At 43.0% G+C, this 18,644-nt stretch overlaps 1 protein-coding gene across 1 annotated transcript in view; it reads left to right on the top strand.

The window, feature by feature from the left end:
- Window positions 1-18,644, top strand: part of SOX13 (SRY-box transcription factor 13) — a 60,783-nt gene that overhangs the window by 23,742 nt on the left and 18,397 nt on the right. Inside the window, exons 2-8 of the mRNA XM_066600123.1 lie at window positions 2,080-2,152; window positions 10,734-10,857; window positions 15,086-15,176; window positions 16,034-16,120; window positions 17,713-17,885; window positions 17,999-18,067; window positions 18,160-18,265. Of these exons, the coding sequence (XP_066456220.1) occupies window positions 2,091-2,152; window positions 10,734-10,857; window positions 15,086-15,176; window positions 16,034-16,120; window positions 17,713-17,885; window positions 17,999-18,067; window positions 18,160-18,265 (712 nt within the window). The 5' untranslated portion in view covers window positions 2,080-2,090. The remainder of the gene's footprint in view (window positions 1-2,079; window positions 2,153-10,733; window positions 10,858-15,085; window positions 15,177-16,033; window positions 16,121-17,712; window positions 17,886-17,998; window positions 18,068-18,159; window positions 18,266-18,644) is intronic.

Here is an 18,644-nt window from a genome sequence, read left to right on the forward strand (position 1 = left end):
CCGGTTCTTCTCTTCGCCGCGGCCGGATCTTTTTTCTTCGGGCTGGCGCATGCGCGGGGCACGTCACCGACGTCATCCTGCGCATTCGCCGGGCCGAAGAAAGAAGATCCGGCCGCGACGCAGAGAAGATGACGCCGCAGCGAAGGAAGGATCCGGAGCGTGCGAGAGGTGAGTTTATTCTTATTTATTCTTATTTTCAGCCCTCCATGGAGAATCCGTAGCAGGCCTGATTTTCCCCGTGGCTCATTCACGTGGCGTCAGACTTTTCCATTTGAAGCTTCCAGCGCTAATTACCATTTTCCCATGCTGCGCTAGATCAACCTGACTTCAAATGGTAGAGAGGCTAATGAAATCTGGTCGGACCGATGTTAAAGTGATGGGTGTCTATTTAGTGCCATTCGCAACCGTCTTATGAAAAGGATTTTCTGCTTTGCTTTTGTTAAGGGAACAATGGCTGCAGCGTGCCGACCTCTGGAAATATTGGCGACCTCTACGATGTGCGTAGAAGCCGCTGCTCCTACGGGGTGTATTAGGTTGGGGTCTATGGCCATAGGTGATGTATGTAGCGGTAATGCTGCAGACAGGAGAAGATGCAAAAGACGCTGACAGTTGTGTGCCATCCCGTGCCTGGCTGCTGCTGAGACCCGATGAGAAGACATGTACATGTTGGTGAGAGACGCTGTTCGATAAGGAAGAGTATTTAGAGTACCGTCGCTTTAAGAGTATATGCTGCAAGTTTATTACGTAACGTTAAAGTACAAAATCTGTCCTCTGTAGAGAAACCATGTTTTTTCAGTAAAACATATTTTTGTAAAAGTGCGCGGTCTGTCACTGTCGCCCCATCTCGCATCCTACATAACCGCGCACATTACAACCCGCCCGTTCAACTGCTGTGATGACAAAACAGAAAACCTAACCGTGATGTAAACGAACCTAACCATTTCAACAAGTATCTAAGTGTGATGGTGTATTCATACAGGCGAGTTTCACCCGATAGCGATATTGACGGAACTTGTGCATTTTAATACATTAATTTCAATGTGTTTATTCACATGAGCGTTTTTTTTTTTTTTTTGACTATTCCTCATCCACTATTTTTCTATGGTATCTTTTTAAAAAAATCGTATCGCAATCGCTTGTGAGTATAATGTGATGTTAAAAAAAAACAAAACGCTGAAAACGATTGCAAGCGTTTGCGATTCATTAGTACATAGTGTGTTTTGAATGCGTTTTTAAACAAAAATGTCTCGTGCTCGCATCCATTTATTTTTGTGTCTAACAGTATAACTTGTCATTTGTGCTTTTTAAATTTTCCACACTGTTGCTTAGTAACTTTGCGTATCAGCGCTGCATATGTGCAATATAATCGTATATGTGCAATATAATCGTATATGTGCAATATAATCCCATATGTCCAATATAATCCCATATGTACAGCATTTATTACGTGCCCATAGAGAACAATAGGGCTACATCGTAAAATAGAACATGCTGCGTTTTGTTTTACACACACATTATACGCAATGAATATATGCAAGTGTGAATGAATCAGTGAAAATCCATGTACTGTCATTGATCCATTCACTGTATATTACATGCGTGTAATACACTGTTAAATTGCGCTCTTAGAAGTCTGCCCTTTATTTTTTATATTGGCATTCCCCGTGACAAAACATAATAAAATCCCCTTTTCTTGGCTCACCCCACACATCCCACATCGGCAGCTCCTGGTCTCCCCTGCGACGCTGTGCTTATAGGCTACAGCAGCATGTTTGTGGAATGCCACAATCTGACCTCAGCGCTCTAACTGGCTGCAGCAGCCTGGCCTGTGACATCTTGTACAAACGTTATCAAAACAGTCCCGCTTTAGGGGCAGCCTGGCACATGCCGGAGCCAGGGAGGTGACTATAGACCATATTATTATGTTCTGACATGGGGAACCATTAATAAAAAAAAGAAACAAATATAACTCGGACAACCGCCTTAACTGATGGCATAATCTGTGATGTATATATTTTTTCCTTCATCAGATTGGTTCTGTATGTAACTTGCATGTTTTTGGTTTTTTTTTTCTTTTAGTGTTTGCTTGAATGGATTCTTCAGCAGAGCAGGATACATTGAAATGCTGTTCTGGAAATCTACAAGAGCAAAGGTAAGTTCAAATTAACTTCTACTGAACTTTTTTTTTTTTTTTTTTTAGGTCACTGTTACTTTAATATGCTGCATTATTTAAGAGTAGCATAGTGACTGTACTATTAGACTAAATGGTGCAAAAAATAGGCACCGATGAATCCAGTGAATCCCTAGGGGTCTGCTGCATTTTGCCATTTTGGCTTAATAGTACAACAAACCTGTTACCTAGGGCAGCATATTGTGGCAGATCTGCTTTAAAGACATTAATCACATTCAGTAAAAGTGGTTTAACAAAACGCCTGTCAAAAACTGCATGCTAAAGGCTCATTTACACGGAAAGACAATCTTTCAAGCGATTAAAAGATTGACAGTTCTAGTGATCATTTTGCATAAAGTACTAATGGGCACTAATACCCATTAGCACTTTAGCAGCTTCATTTTCATGTGAATAAGCAGCTGTTTGAAAATCCCAGCATGTGGTCTGGACTTTGCACTCAGCTGCATTGTCTTTGCAGGGGCTGCTGCGGGCTGTTAGCTGAATACAATGTAATCAGCTGCTCCCGTAGAGAACACAGCGAGCCGTCCCTGCTATCTCTCTCTGGCTAAATAATGGATTTTATGCTCACCTAAAAATCATCGTTCGGCCAAAGAGTGAAAGCTGGAAGCGTTTACACATAATGATTATTGCTTAAAAGCCATTGTTTGAATGAATTTTGAGCAATAATCGTTGCTTGTAAATGGGGCGTAAGACCTCTGCAGTGTGTTCTGTGATTTAGAACCGGACAGTAAGGAACTTTTACTATAATAGTTGGATCATGCAAATTTGAAGAATAATTGTACAGTGTAAACGCTTCCAGCGACTAAAGCACGAACTATAATTTATTCACTTTCAATTTATGCAGACATAATAATCAAACCTTATTGGCCCGTGTAAACGGGCAGCTGTTTATTTACAAGTGGAGGTGGGCGGCCGGAGCGGTCTTCAACCCGCTCTGCGTGCATTCGATGAACAATCACCGCTCCTGTACGAAAGCACAGGAACAATGATCACTGGGACGGCTGTCGAGCACTCCAGTGCGTGATATTGTCTCATGTAAGAAGACATTTCCCCTGCAGTGCCCCTCCAAAAAAATGGGGAATTACATTGTTCTCACTGAAACCAATGAGATGCCATCCACTATAGTGAGAGGCTTACATATTCACTGCTCTCCTCTCTGGCTAGTAAATGAGTCTTGAATGCTACCTCTGTTTTTTTCAGCTGTCTTAATCACCTTTTTGGCTTTTTTTCACACTTTTTTTTCCCATTGGAAAAACTGTCAATATGCTGCTATTGGCTGATCCATATTTTTCTCTGCTTAGTTTTGTGATTGCATAACACTGTGCTGCCATGAATTGGTTGTGGTTGTATTTGTTTTATTTACACCTTTTTAAAGGGGTTGTCTATTGGCCATATACTCCATTAGCGCATAGTACAGCCGTCATACAGCGTAAAACACTTGCCTGGGACACCTCACTGACTATTAGCAAGAGCTGCACGATTCTCATTTGCCCGAGCGAATGGGCCGATGATGTCATCACCAGCTCGGTCGCACTTGTGCAGCCTGTTTAGACTACATGACTATCATTGAGAATTGTGCAGTTTTCGTTCACTTTTCTTCAGTGCTACACATTTCTATGTGTACGATCAGAGTCTGAAGTGCACGAGAAGCCAACAAGACGCTGCTGGTTTATATGCCGGCTGAAACTGAACGATGAACAAAAAACTCAATTCTCTTTTGCCGCTCAGTCGTTGGCACGTTTTTAAACGGAATGATAATGGTTCCATTTAAACGCAGCGTTAGAGCTGTTCCTGCCCTGACAAACGCAGTCCAAGCATGTATCACATCACAATGCATGCACTATATTTGGCCACGTTTCCTACCCCGTAACCGCTGATTCCCGAGAGCTCCCAGAGACGCGTGAAGATCCGTTAATCACTTTAAGATCTCTAAAGCCCTTAACACATTTCCCAAGTCACATACTAATTGTTCAGATTACACTTATTAATGAACATCCGGTATTGTATGTTAGACTAAAGCTGCTTTGGGACTTCAATTTTCAGAAGTCATGTGACGAAAAATTTGTATGATTTGCTGTTTCAGAGCAATGATTTACCTGTTATAAACTGCACAATTGCAGTCACAAGTCTATAATGGCAGAGTTGTGTGCGATTTATAGGCTGTGGATAGCTTCACTTTTTTTTTTAATGTGACTCAGCATATTTTTACATAATTGGGAATTTTTTATTTTGTTTTTGTGTTTAAAAAATGTAACCGTTTACTTTCTATATGCTGCACTGCACTGCTGGAGGACTGAGGTTTTTACAGAATCAGTCAGACAGGCTAAAGGGAGAAATGAAAATAATGATCGGACAGGGAAGATGTGTAATAGAACTGCTGCTGCTTCTCCCCTCAGCCTGCATCCACCAGTAACGAGCAGTGGGAGGAAATGTATGATCTGTCAGAACGGAGGCGGGTCACCACAGCACAATAAGGAGCCAGCGGCAGCGCTTGTATCCACAAGCAGTTAGCTGCAGGCACATTGTAGTTACGCAGAGTAAATACTGATTAATTAGCTAAATAGTGTGTATTACTACATCCCCCTCCTTCTCGCTTGCTGCAACTAGGACTACAGGGAATGCTTCACCCACACTTTTTTTTTTATAAATTAAAACCAGATAGAGAAACATATATTCCAATTTTCTAAACTGTTTCTATTTTCTTATTTTCTGATTGTAGAATTTATTCTTCTTCTGTCTGTACGGGACTATGGGGGGGAGGCTATCTTGCCTGAGCTACATTTAACAGCATTTAGATAATTTACAAAGCGGCTTTTCAGCAGCTTCATGGGCCATTCGCATAATGCACAGAAGGGGACTCATTGACTTGTATGGGAGACGTTCTAGACATGCTCTGTGACCTGTGGGGGTCATTTTGCAGGGAGGGAGAGTAGATAGTCACAGTTTATACCTATTGTGAATGGTGAATCCTGTGGTATGTACATATAGGTGTCACCTCTGTGTAATCCTGCCTGTGATGTTAGTAAGATGACTGCTGAAAAGTTTTCTCTACCGATCAGGAATTGATAGACTAGTATTAGGCTCTGAGGACAGTGGAGAAAAAAATGTGCGTTTTTTTTTTTTTTTTAGGATTAAAAATATATATATATTTTTTAGATATATATCACCTGCTGTAAATGCTATATTATGCCCCCAATCCCTCCAGTTCTTTATTTTAGTTTCGTCTGCCTGACTGTCAGATTCTGCAAAAATCTCAGTCCTCTAACAGAGCACATTGAAGCAATAAAAGTACACAATTAAAACTTTTTAATAGCAAAAATGCAAGAGTTATCAATAGCAGTTTAAGGAGTTTTCCAGGACTGAACTATGGATAACCCATCTTCAGGATGGGTCATAAATAGTTGGTTAGCAGAGAATTGCCGCCTGGGACCCCCACTGATCAGCTGATTGCCAGGCTGTACAGAACCGATGTGCTTAAAAAATAGCTCAGTACACACCATAGTGGCCTGGGATGGTATTACAGGTGCAGTTTTAATTCGGGAGAATGGATACTGTGCCTTCAATACCATCCCAGGCCACTGTTGTGTGCTTCATCATCGGCAGGGTCCTCGGTAACAGACGTTGGCGATCAACTATTGATGAACTGGAGGATACGTCATGAGTAGTTCAGTCTTGGAAATCCCCTTTGTACTTTGTGGTATAGTTTTTCCTGCAGGTTAAGGGATTGAACAACTTGGGTCTCTGGATACATTCACAGCAACAATTGCCTGTATGATTTCCCCTGCATTGTACCTTATTTTTGCAGGGATTTGGGCCTGTCTCTGTATCATATGCTCCTACTATGATTGCCCTTATACACAGCATATTAACTGCATTATTGGTTAGTTATTAAAAGCCCCAAATACTTTTAATGGAGAATGTAGAAATAATATTTTAGAGCGACGGTTCCCTTCTTCCTGAAGCTGTTGTGCCCTGTAAATGCTCTATCCAGGTGTGCCGAGAGTCACTTGTAAAGTACACACAGTGCAGAGAATAAATGCTAAGTCCTATATAGATTAGTAGACAGGAAGTGAGTAGGGGAGAGGGCTAAGAAACCTTCCCAGCCATATTTGTGTCTAAAGACTGTTATTAACATGGGTGTTGTAAAGTGTCCCTTGTGTTTTCCCTTCCCTGGTGATCAGCGGCCGAGTGTGAGGAATGTGGGAGAGGCTCGGTGCACGGAGTGAGGGTGGGGGCAGTCATTGTACTCTAACAATGCCATCCTTAGCAAAGGCAGAGTCCCCACAGCAACCTGCAAGGCAGGAACAGGCCTGATTGGTAGGGGGAGGGAATGGAAAATGGAGAGAATGAAGAAGGGTAAGAGAGAAGAATAAGCAGATAGCAGCGGTAACGTACTGAGCGATTCTGACGATGTTTTGATAAATCTATCCTTTATTTCAGCAGCCACTTAGAAAGATGTATTGGTGTATCAGTCATTGTCGCTGACATAGGTGTGTGTGTGAGTCATGCATTGTAGGTATACGCGATTGGGTTACATGATATATGTCTATGTGTTAAGCTTACAGGTTCCTGGCAGCGGAACATTATCACAATGCCCCATTGTGTTCTTGTTAGACTTCCTTTGTTAGTTTGTCCGCTCATTGTTCTGCTTCCTCTGCCCCCTGCTGAGTGGCCTCTCTTTGCTTTACCTCCACTGGGAAGCTTCAGCACTCTCTCCAGTATTGTGACAGCGGAGGTGAGGGGGTTAATACAGAATAAAGGTCTGAGCTAAGGGAATAATCCTAGAAAATGATTCGTGGGAGGCGTGATTTATTTATTTTCTTCACCTCTTCTACTGTCCGTTCTCACAATTCTACTCCACGTCAAGTCCTGTTGCCTTTAACATTCTTGTAAGAGGATATCTAATGTCTAATCTTTAGTAATGGAACCACTAACACTTTTTTCCTTTTAATATCTGTAAATAGGAATTCAATCCATATCTTGCTTTCCTTCCTTGGTTCATGTTTTCCTCCTCTTACAAGCGGCTACGCTTTCCTCCCCTTTTTTTTCAGTAGTTCGACCAGCAGGACAATACGCACAACAAACAATGTGCAGAATGACAAACCACAATGGCTCTGAACTTTGAGCTATGCATTTACTTCCTTTGATTGAACTTTCTCCCTTGGCACACTGTATTGCTTCACTTCTGGTTAGTGTAACATACCTAATTAAGGGGGAGAAACAGGACTTTTTTTTTCTAAAAGTCTGAAGCTACATTTTTACAACAGACAGATAACTGCTTTTACTGCAATTCTTTAAACGGCGTTAATCGCTTCAAATGTTTCAGAAATGAAGGCGTATGGCAACATTTACCTTGCAGCTGAAGTTTGCAAAACTCTTCCGGCTGCCTGTAGTTAGAGATTTGGTCTATGGCTGCAGGCGGCTGTAAAAAATAACTAGTTGTGCTGTTTTGGAGAGGGAAATTTCTGAGAAGAGGAATTATTAATCCTGTTCTGATTCACAAGCATCATAGAGTTGTTGGTGGAGGTCCTTTTAGGAAATACATGGGATGTTACTCTGTAAAGAGCATGTAGTTGAGGATAACATTGTTACATTCCTGGCACTTGTATGTAAACCTATATCACATATGTACAAAATCAACATATGTAAGACTAAGGCTGGGTTCTCAGGGCGGATTCTCGGCGGAAATCTCGCAGTTTGGCCGCAGCGAAAAGCCACGAGATTTCCGACGGGAGAACCGCTGCTGCAAAACCTGCGGCCGCAGCCGAAAAAAAAAAATGGACATGCTGCGGTCTGAGAAATCTCGTCCACATGGCTGGCTAATCCCGGGATCAGCAGCCGCATGCGGACTTGCCGCGGCGAAATTCCGCGCAGAATTTCCCCGGCAAATCTGCCCCATGTGAACCCAGCCTAAGGGTCCTTTTACACGGGACGGCCAGTCGAACGTAGATCCCCAACAGGTCGTCCTAGTGATAATCGTTTGTGTGCTAACATAGGATCAAGCATTGCTGTTGAATCGAGGTGGAGCGGCCGGGGATTGTTCCTGTCCACCTGCCTCCTTTCAAAATAAACAGGCAGTTCACACGGCTTGAGGAATGAGAAGCGAATGAATTCCTGTTTGTTCAGTCAGGGCATGCATTTACACTAAAGGATAATCCCAGAGTGAATCTGGACAATTTATTGTCACGTGTAAAAGAACTGGAAGTCAAACCTACAGGGAGACATTGCTAGGTCTTTCTGTAGTGTACTTTGCTCTAAAGACTACTAGCTGGATTTCTGCAAGGAGAGTTTATGCCTTTTCACAAGAGAGCTTTCTGAATGGTAGTCTTTTTTTGCTTCCTTACGGCAAACGTGATTAGCGATGTAAAAAATGAGACCTTTAAGAAATAAATGAATAAAAATGCTTTGCCATTTTAATATATGAATTGTTTCAATAGGCCAACTCTGTTTTAGAACTACGTTAGCGCCCCTCTACTATTCCTCAGCACTGTAGCTCACTGTTATGCTGCTTTTAGACTGAACGATTATCGCTCAGTGTTGCTTGTTTGAATAAGTTTATGAAGATAATCGTTCAGATTAAACGAGAGCCAACTACTACAAAGAACTGCACAACTCTCGTTCGCCGCTCAGTTTCAGGTTGGCATAATATTCAGCACCGGCTTGTTCACTGATCGTTCAGTGTTTAAATTGCCCGACAAGTGAACGAGAACTGCACAAGTTTTAGTGAGAATTGTGCAGCCTCAACAGGCGGCCCGAGTGCATACAAGCCGGTGATGACGTCAGCAGCTCGGGCTACAGAGAATCGTGAGATTTTCAGCCTGTGTAAAAGGTCTATTAGTGCCTTTCCCTTGCAGTATTGGGCTCCTGTGTTCAAATCTGATCAATAGCAACTAGAGATGAGCGAGCATACTCGCTAAGGCAAACTACTCGAGCGAGTAGTGCCTAAGGCCTCCCTCACACAGGGCGTTTTATACAGCATTTAACGCTGCCTTTTCAGCCCAGCGCTACACGCTGTACAACACTCCCATTCATTTCAATGGGGCTGCTCACACAGGGCTGAAAACACAGCGCCTCCCAACGCTGCGCTTTGACAGCGATGCATGTTCTATCTTTGGGGCGTTTTCAGCCCTGCGTCACCCATTAAAATGAATGGGCAGCGGTTTTAGCACTGCTGAAAATGCGGCAACACTTGGTGCCGCGTTTTTGGCAGCGTTAACCGCTCGCCGATTTTCGGGGTGAGGGCTTGCAATAGAAGCCCTCACCCCGAAAATCAGTCCCAGCTAGGTAGAGAAAGAAAAGAAAGTAATACTCACCTAGCCGCTGCAGTCCGGGTCGCGGCCGCTGCTCTGTGCCGCTGATCCGGGCTTCCTCGGCACTCCCAAGTCTATTGCCGGAGGCCAGGTTTGAGAACCCCTGGCTCCGGCAATAGAGGGCTGTGATTGGTTGTCGGTGCTTGCTCGATACCCAATCACATCCCTTCATTGACTGTCTCAGCCAATCAGAGCTTGCCGGTGCTGATTGGCTGAGACAGTCAATGAAGGGCTGTGATTGGGCATCGAGCAAGCGCCGACAACCAATCACAGCACTCTATTGCCGGAGCCGGGGTTCTCAAACCTGGCCTAATGCAATAGACTTGGGAGTGCAGAGGAAGCCCGGATGAGCGGCAGAGACCAGCGGCCGCGACCCGGACTGCAGCGGCTAGCTGAGTATTGCTTTTTTTTTTTTTCAGCATTCTTGGCTGCGTTTTCAGCTCGGCTGAAAACGCAGCCAAAACGCTGGCATAAAGTATGCCAGCGCTGCTGAAACGGGGCGGAATCTGCAGCAAACGCAGCGTTGCAAAACGCTACGTTTCTGCAAACGCCCTGTGTGAGGGAGGCCTTATTCGAGTACCTGCCTGCTCGTCTCTAAGGATTCGGCTGTCGGCGCGGGGGAGCGGTGAGTTGCAGGAGTGAGCTGGGGGGAGAGAGAGAGATCTCCCCTCCGTTCCTCCCTGCTCTCCCCCACCGCTCCCGGCCCCCCGCCGGCAGCCGAATCTTTAGAGACGAGCGGGCAGGTACTTGAATAAGGCACTACTCGAGTACTTTTGCCTTAGCTAGTGTGCTTGCTCATCTCTAATAGCAACATCTGCATGGAGTTTATACGTTCTCCCTTTGTTTACGTGGATTTCCTCTGGTTCTTCTGCTTCTTCTCTCACTCCAAGAACACACAAATTTGGAATTTTAGATTGTGAGCCCTAATGGGGACAGGGACCAACATAAGTGATGACAATCTGCAGAATGTGTGAGCTGTGTAACTGATATGATTCATCAGTAGTCTACTCACAGAAAAAGATTTAGTATTTTAGATTGTTCTTTTTCTGGTGGCTGATCACTCAATTCTTGATTTGAACTTTGATTTCTTTTTTGTTGTTTTAAGGACATTACTGTAAGGTATTTCTCCTCCTTAACTCCTTTTTATTAGACTTTTCCTGTTTACCTTGTGATCCATGCTCTGAAAGTACAGAAATAAAACTCCAGAACTCTTTTTGAACCCTCTATTGCAGTGCTGCTTTGAAGGTGTTGTTCTCTCCAGCAGAGCCTGACCCCACGATGGAGGAAGATTCTAAAGAGGATATCTTACAACATGTGAATAATTTGGCTACTTTACAACAGGATTCATCTCTTAAGGTGAGTCAGGCCTTTCTGTTTGAAGATCTGTTTCATTCATCTGAATTGGGTTGATTCTGCAGTGAATGTATTTTTTGGGACAAATAGAACAGGCACAGAACTTTCTGCAACAAGTTTACAATGTATAAATTCATCCTTCTCATCCAGTCTCAGAAATTTCTGCAACAGATCTGCCTTGTGTGAATTTGCCCAATAGGGAACAAATATAGACTATGAGGGACATGGTATGTGAAAAGCTGTAGCTATAGTATGATTTATTTGGGGACTCCTGACTAAACAGTGATGGTACAGTATCCTATTGCTGATGGTATAACAGCTTTTACTTCACATGTTCTACAGTTCACAGTCAAGTTGGTAATTTTGACTTGCAAAGTAACTAAACCTATAGGTAAAGTATGGGTTTGTGGTCCAATCGCCTTACCTTTTAGATAAATTAATCTTGTATATTCTTCGTAATCTTGAAAATATCACAAGGAATTTAAACAAGCAACACCCGATGTTGATATAAAAACATATGATCGTAGTGATTTAATTTTATTACCTGTGGCTAAATAATAAGGTGAAGGTGCTGTGGTGCATTGCACCCTTAAGGCCCTTTTACATGCACCGATTATCGCTCAAAGTTCATTCAAACGGTCAAAAGTGAGCAATTGTCATTACATATAATTGTGGGCAGTCGTGCACTATTCGTTCAATTGTCATTAAAAAGAAGACTTTACAGTGTACTCATTGTGTTTGTTTTACATACATGATGAGTACACCATTTACTCTGCCAGGAGGAGAGCAATGGAATCTGCTGAGCAAACAACTCGTGGAAGGAAATGCAGATGATGAAAGCTATTATCTGTACTTGTAATTTTATTCAAAAATGTTGGCAGTTCGTTCAGTCGTGTGATTGTTTAACCCCTTAGTGACAGCCCCATTGCCTTTTTACATCCTGGCCAAGTGAGCTTTAATCCTCAGGGACATAAAAACATACATCCCCTGAGGATTAAAGCCCCGTTGGCTATGGACGTGACAGCTTCATACTGCCGGATACCGGAGGTAGGCGACAACATGGAGCAGTCATGGTGCCCCGGGGAAAATGCACCCCCTCCACCCCCCCCACCCCCTTTTCCCCCTCCGGGATGCGATCGGCGCATTATCCACGGACCTAACTCCGGCTTCAGCGCATGGGCCTGTCAGCAAAATGGCGGATGCATGCGCAAAAGTCAAGGATTGCCTGGGAAATTTAAAATCTCCCTGTTTTTGGGTATCGAAGGAAGCCAAGAGCCTGGAGATGTCACAGGGGACTGCAGTAAGCAGTTCCTGGTCACGTGATTACCGTTATCCAACGGTAATACGCGGATCAATCAAATGCACTGGATTACGCAATTCCGCTCAAATTAGCTGGTTGGAATTACGTAATCCACTTACAGAACGCAGCAGGTTCTATTTTACCGCAACGTAGAGCCCATTGTGCTGCATGGTAGCGGATATACCCGCAGCCCATATGTAACTACATTGTGTACGGGTTGATGGTACCCGCGTCATCGCTAAGCGACGGTGCGGGAAGTACAAACAAAGGTGTATTGCGCGTGACCGCCTGTGTGAATATGCATTTATGCACTGTATCAGGTCCATAGCCGGGCTCACAGCTGGGATCCGCTGCAGGCCTCCGCATGTGGATTCCACATACGCCATTTGAACCTGGCATTATTCAGACCGCTTCTTGTAATACGTAATTTACAAGAAGCCCGTGCAGTTCCAGGAGCAGCTTGTTGAGTGCCTTATGTGTGAGACTATCGCACCTTAGCAAGATTACGAAACCTCACAGAGCGCCACTTTTTACACCCCATTCGTCCCACTGAGATCAAGAAATCCCCCCCAGAAAAGCATGGGTGGAGGAGGGGTACCCGGTTTTATTGCCCCATGTGCCCATCCCAAGCAGCCTCCGTAATTATCCCTGTCTTCGGACATGCCACACAGTTCACATTATTACTTTTATCTAAGATTTAGGGAATGGCAAAAAAGCGCAGAGAGGGGGATTATTTTTAGGGAGTCAATTTTTTTTCCCCGCACAAGTCAGTAATGGGGCCTGCAATTTATTCGGTTGTGCCCTGAAAACCAACGGGTGTTCCTCCATTATAGGCCTATCCATGTACAGTAATATTTGAGATATTGCAATTGAAAATGTGAAAAAGTTTTTTTGTTTTTTTTTTAACTTTTCTTAATTTTAGCGCTTTTAATAAATATACTTAAGTTCTATTTGTCTATTTTTACCACGTAAATGAAGTACAATATGTGGAGTTATTCTAGGTTAAAGTGATACATGTCAGATTCCAAAATTTGGCCCAGTCACTAAGGTGCAAACAGGCTTTGTCACTAAGGGGTTAAGCGATAATCGTAGCGCATAAAAGTTCCTTTATTCGTACAAAAAAAAAATTCTGTTGAATTGCCTGTGTCCACCTCAGTAATGTTCCAAGCTGGTCACACATGCTCACTATTGCTTCTCTCTTGGCACCACTGGGTATGCGGAGGGATCCCCGGTGTGGTTAGTTGGCTGTTCCTGAAGCTGCAGCAACTTCTATGCTTGTTTTAGGTGAACACCTTCTATATTCATGGAATATTTAAGGATAGAAATCCTTGTAAACAAGTTTAAATGCAAACCTGTTTAAGGGCTGGATTTAAGTACAAACCGTATTCTTCAAGGAACAGCCTTGTTAAGAGTTTGGCTTTAACCCCTTTCCGCTTCAGGGCATAAGTTTACGTCCTGGCACCAGGCTACTTTCTGCAACAGGACGTAAACTTGCGTCCTGGGGATAGAGCAAGATCATAAGCGATCTCGCGCTATCCGGCAGCGGGAGTTGGCAGTCAGTGACAGCCGGCCTCCCGCTGCAACAGTGGGGGTGCATCGGAGACCCCCGCTGTTAACCCTTTCCCTGCCACGATCTATGTAGATCGTGGCATGGGAAGGTTTCACAGAGGGTGTGAGAGCCCGACTGGTTGCCATGGCAACAGGACGCCAGATACCTGCAATGCCTTATCATAGCGATCATCGGTGCTATGGTAAAAGCCCCCTACAGGGACACACATGGTGTAGAAAAAAATAAATGAATAAAATAAAAATGTACAAAAAAGAAAAATGTAAAAAAAAAACCTTTTTAGGTGCTTTTTTTCATATTGGCATAAAAAATTTAAAAAAAGAAATTAAAATCCCACATATTTGGTAGCGGCACGTACAATAAGTTGAACATGCTTTTTATCCTGCACAGCAAAAAGCGTAAAAAAGCTATATACCCCAAAATTGTACCAATAAAAACTACAGCTCGTCTCGCAAAAAATAAGCCCTCACAGAGCTCCGTCCATGTAAAAATAAAAAAGTTACAGGACTTTGAATGCAGCGATTTGGAAAAATAAAAGATTTCCAAAAAAATGTTTTTATTGCAGAAAAGTGGAAAAACCATGCTAAAAAGTAATCAAAAATGAAATGTAATGAAAATTACAAGTTGTTCTGTAAAATAATTAACAAGCCATTATGCCGCTTTCACACGGCCAAAAAAAAAATTTTGACACAAAAAACACCTTGCGTCCATGGGGAAATCGTGCGATATCTGGCCGAGTTTCACAGCCCGAAATTGCGCTCGCTCGTGTGAAGTTAGCCTTATTTTTACCATAGGATTTGATCTTCTGTTGGCGCATTCCAAGAACTAGAGTATTTTTACTTTTTCCACTTATGTAGCTCTATAAGTATGTTTTACTATTTCTGTACAATTAACACCAAATTATATAACTTTTGGTCTCCTCATAATTGTGGCATCCCTTAGAATAAGGTTTTATTTTTTATTTAGTACAAGAATTCTCAAAAAATTTTATTTTATTAATGTTTTTGCTATTCTTGTAGAATTTTTTTCTTGGTAAAACAGTTTTCAGTTTTAGATTTCTTATATGCATCTTTTATTTACTAACTATGTATAGTTCAAAGCAGTTCCCCTTAAGAATATAGTTTTCTGTATGTATTAAATAGAAACACTGCCACCTAGTGTGCACAATGGAATTTTTTTTCTATCAATGCTTGTTGAGTCTTATTTTGACAGCTCAGAATGCTGTATTGATGGCGGCTATTTTAAAATGTAAATGTAACATTATTCACCAAGCTGAAACTTGAGGTCCGTTATGGAAGAAGATTTGCTAGAACTATCTAAATATCTTGTTGGCTTATTGCCGGTTTCACTTTTATTTTACCCAGGAAGCCTCCTATATTCCTGATCCTCGGAATGTTGCTCCTCTGACTAATGGACGCCAAGAAAGTCCTGAACTGAGCAAAACAATGAACGATGGTAGGCCTGCCACGCTTCTCTCCTTTTTTTTTTTTTTTTTAACTTCCTTATATCCAGACTATAAAAATGGGTCGTCTAGCCCAGGGTTTCCAAAAGTGTGCTACGTGGAGGCATTGGGGCTCCTCCAGAGCTTCTTAGGGCTCAGATGGAGGGTCTAGGTCCCTGCTCTTCTAACCACTGTACTGCAGCAGTGTTTGGATAGTCTGTACCGAGAAAATGAGCATGCAAGACCTGCGATTGGCATAGCAACGCAGATCACAGGAGTCTGCTCCGATCCTGTGATCTGCGATCGGCTTGGCAACGCAGATCACAGGAGTCTGCTCCGGTCCTGTGATCTGCGATCGGCATAGCAACGCAGATCACAGGAGTCTGCTCCGGTCCTGTGATCATTGTTGCAATACCGACCACAGGTCCTGCATGCTCATTTCCTCTGGACACCATTATGAGGGGTGGAGTAGAGCCAGGACTAATGGTGGGCACTATCACTACTGGGGCCTTAATGGGGAGCTCATTACTCCTGGGGCCAATATAGGGGGAGCTCATTACTCCTGGGGCCAATATAGGGGGAGCTATTACTACTGGGGCCACCAGTATAGGGGGTCACTATTACTACACAGGGGGAGATTTATTGCTCTGATGTAAATTATACTTAAATCTGTCAGTCCGGGGTGGGCGTACTCTGTCCCAACAAGCTCCGCTCATTTTTTTTTTTAATGGCGAGGCTGGGCGAAAAAATGGTGTAAACTGTAAAGTACCTTTTTTAGTTCTCTGAATCTGCTTGTTCTATGCACAAATTGTTGTATTATGTCCTGTGTCTGACAATGGATTATATATCATATATACCACTCTCTTTACAGCAATGCCAGCCCTAGAGAAACTGCTAACTAGTGACTGGAAAGACAAACTATTGGGAAATGGAATATTTGACAGTAAAGATGTGAAAGGTATTGTCTGCTATGTCTTATGTGCTAGCTAATTTTCTACGTAGAAACTTTTCTGTACACATTTTCCTGCTCACACTTGCCTTAAATGGACACTAATTTTCAAAGAACTTGTGCTTATATAATAGACAGTATAACCAGCGGATCTGCTATTTACTCTATTTATTTTTTCCCTAAATTCCTTTTTTTTTTGTGCTGAAAAATCACTCAAGTGTTGGCCACTAGGGGTCTCCCTTCCTCCTAGCTTACTATACACAGTCTGCTCTCAATGAATGATAGCATACCCAACTACCTTAGGGCTCTTTTAAATGGGCCAATAAATCTCTTCGATACCCGCATCCAGCTGGAACACTTATCATTCAGTGTAAATGCAACAACTGAAAGACGAACGAGAATTTGTTCGCTTCTCGTTCTACATGCAGAGAGAAAAAAAGTTGACTGTTCTCTTTTGTCTCTAATCCCACATTAGAAATCCTGGTCTGATTTATAGGGCCAAATTAGGAGTGATAACTACCAGCAGGAAATTATACAACTGACGAATGGAACTGATGTAGCAGAGCTGAGATATTCATTGCCTTAAATCCATTTCTTTGGTGCACCAAGACAACTCTGATGAGCTCTGTTAAGTGACCATTTCAGCTCCACTAATGGTCCCTTTATACAGGATGACTGTCAGGTGTATAAACGCCCAACAGTCCTCCTACGGACTGTCGTCCGACTATCGGTCCTGCGCTTGCACAGGAGCGATAGACCAAGTGTATGTAGGCGGAGCGGGCTGGGATCGTTACGGCCCACTCATATCTATTTGCAGTAAACAAGAGTCTATCAAACATTGAACAGTCCTGTTTACACAGCCCGATAGTCTAGCAAAACTTATACCCAAGCGACTCCAATAAGTGATCCATTCCTTACTCTGTCCCTGTCGGCAGCTGCATGTCCCAAGTACGATTATTACCCAAATTCAATGTTTCTAGCAAGGTTTCAAGTGATGATCTTCTCGTGTAACTGTACCCTTTATGCTGTATACTCAAGGGGGGCTGTTCGGTTCTGTCCAGAGACTGAATAGTTCAGCCGTCGGGATTCCCCTACCCCCCCCCCCCTTTCCCCCTCCCTCTTTCTCCCCTGAATGGAGCAGGAAAGCTGGACCAGAATGCAGTTGTGAAAGCAACTTGATATATTCAAGCCGCAGTACCTGGTGGGGGATAGGTCAGGCTTATTCAGGAGATGTCGCTAACCCCTCACACCATGATTGCAGATTTTCTTAGTATGCATTGTAATAGCGAGTGTCAATCACAGCAGGTGGAAGCAGTTAGTGGCACCTCATGATGATAAAGCTGCACCTTTCTCACCGGGCGCTGCAGCATGAAAGTGCTTGGAAACTAGACCTCCGTCCAGAAGTGACAGACCGCGGTTCTCACTATGGACAGCAGAAGAGTAGTGACAGACCAATCCTGCTGATGTGGGCATGCCATATGTTCATGGCACAGTTATGTGATCCCGGTTTCTCCCATGCGGGTCCAGCTTATTTTGTGTATTAGATGTTCACCTAAAGCGGGTGTCTAACACATTGTTTATGAAGTCCTCTCTGCTTGCAGGCACTCAGGAGAGCTTGGCAGAGAAGGAGCTGCAGTTGTTGCTGATGATCCGTCAGTTAGCAGGGCTGAGGGACCAATTACTAAGTGCACACTCCGAACATAGGAACATGGCCGCTATGTTGTTGGAGAAGCAGCAGCAACAGATGGAGCTTGCAAGACAACAGCAGGAGCAGGTACAAATAGTCAGGAGGATTGATTTATTTTATGTCACATGTGCTACCTGAATGGATGTCCTATATTGTAATATGTATCATCTTTTGTAACCTTTCTGATTTTACCTTTATAGATTGCTAAACAGCAGCAGCAGCTCATCCAGCAGCAGCATAAAATTAATATGTTACAGCAGCAGATCCAGGTAACCATCCGTTCAGCTTTCAAGATGCTAGACCTTCTTGCTTGCCATGTCTATTAGATCTTCATGCTTCCTCATATTTTTGGTCTTTGCAGCAGGTAAACATGCCGTATGTCATGATTCCAGCATTCCCCTCTGCTCAGACAGTTCCTTCAGATCCCCAGATTTCCCCTCTCATGCAACCAATTCCTTGTAAGCCCGGTGAGTATATCCTGATGTCTGGAAAGGAATCTCTGTTAACTGTTTGAACTAAGTCACGATTTCAAGGTTTTAACTAGCCCTCTGTCTTTTCTTAGTATTAGTAGAGAGGGTAACGAGGTGTGGGTATCTATTTAAGATGGTAATAAATTATATACCTCATTTTGTAAAGAAATCTATAAATGTATATGTACTAATAAAACATACATACATTATTCTCCTGAAGATGATCAACGCTACCTGGAAGATTTAGTTGGAACATTAAGCTGCTTTTATACATCCCAAAGCAAGAATATTTTTGGATTATTTTTTCCCAATTTTGTATTTTTAAGGGGTGTTCTCATGTGTAAGAAAATAAAGTAAGAATTGGGTAATGCATTTC

This window comes from Eleutherodactylus coqui, chromosome 4, assembly GCF_035609145.1.
Source record: "Eleutherodactylus coqui strain aEleCoq1 chromosome 4, aEleCoq1.hap1, whole genome shotgun sequence".
Taxonomy (NCBI): domain Eukaryota; kingdom Metazoa; phylum Chordata; class Amphibia; order Anura; family Eleutherodactylidae; genus Eleutherodactylus; species Eleutherodactylus coqui.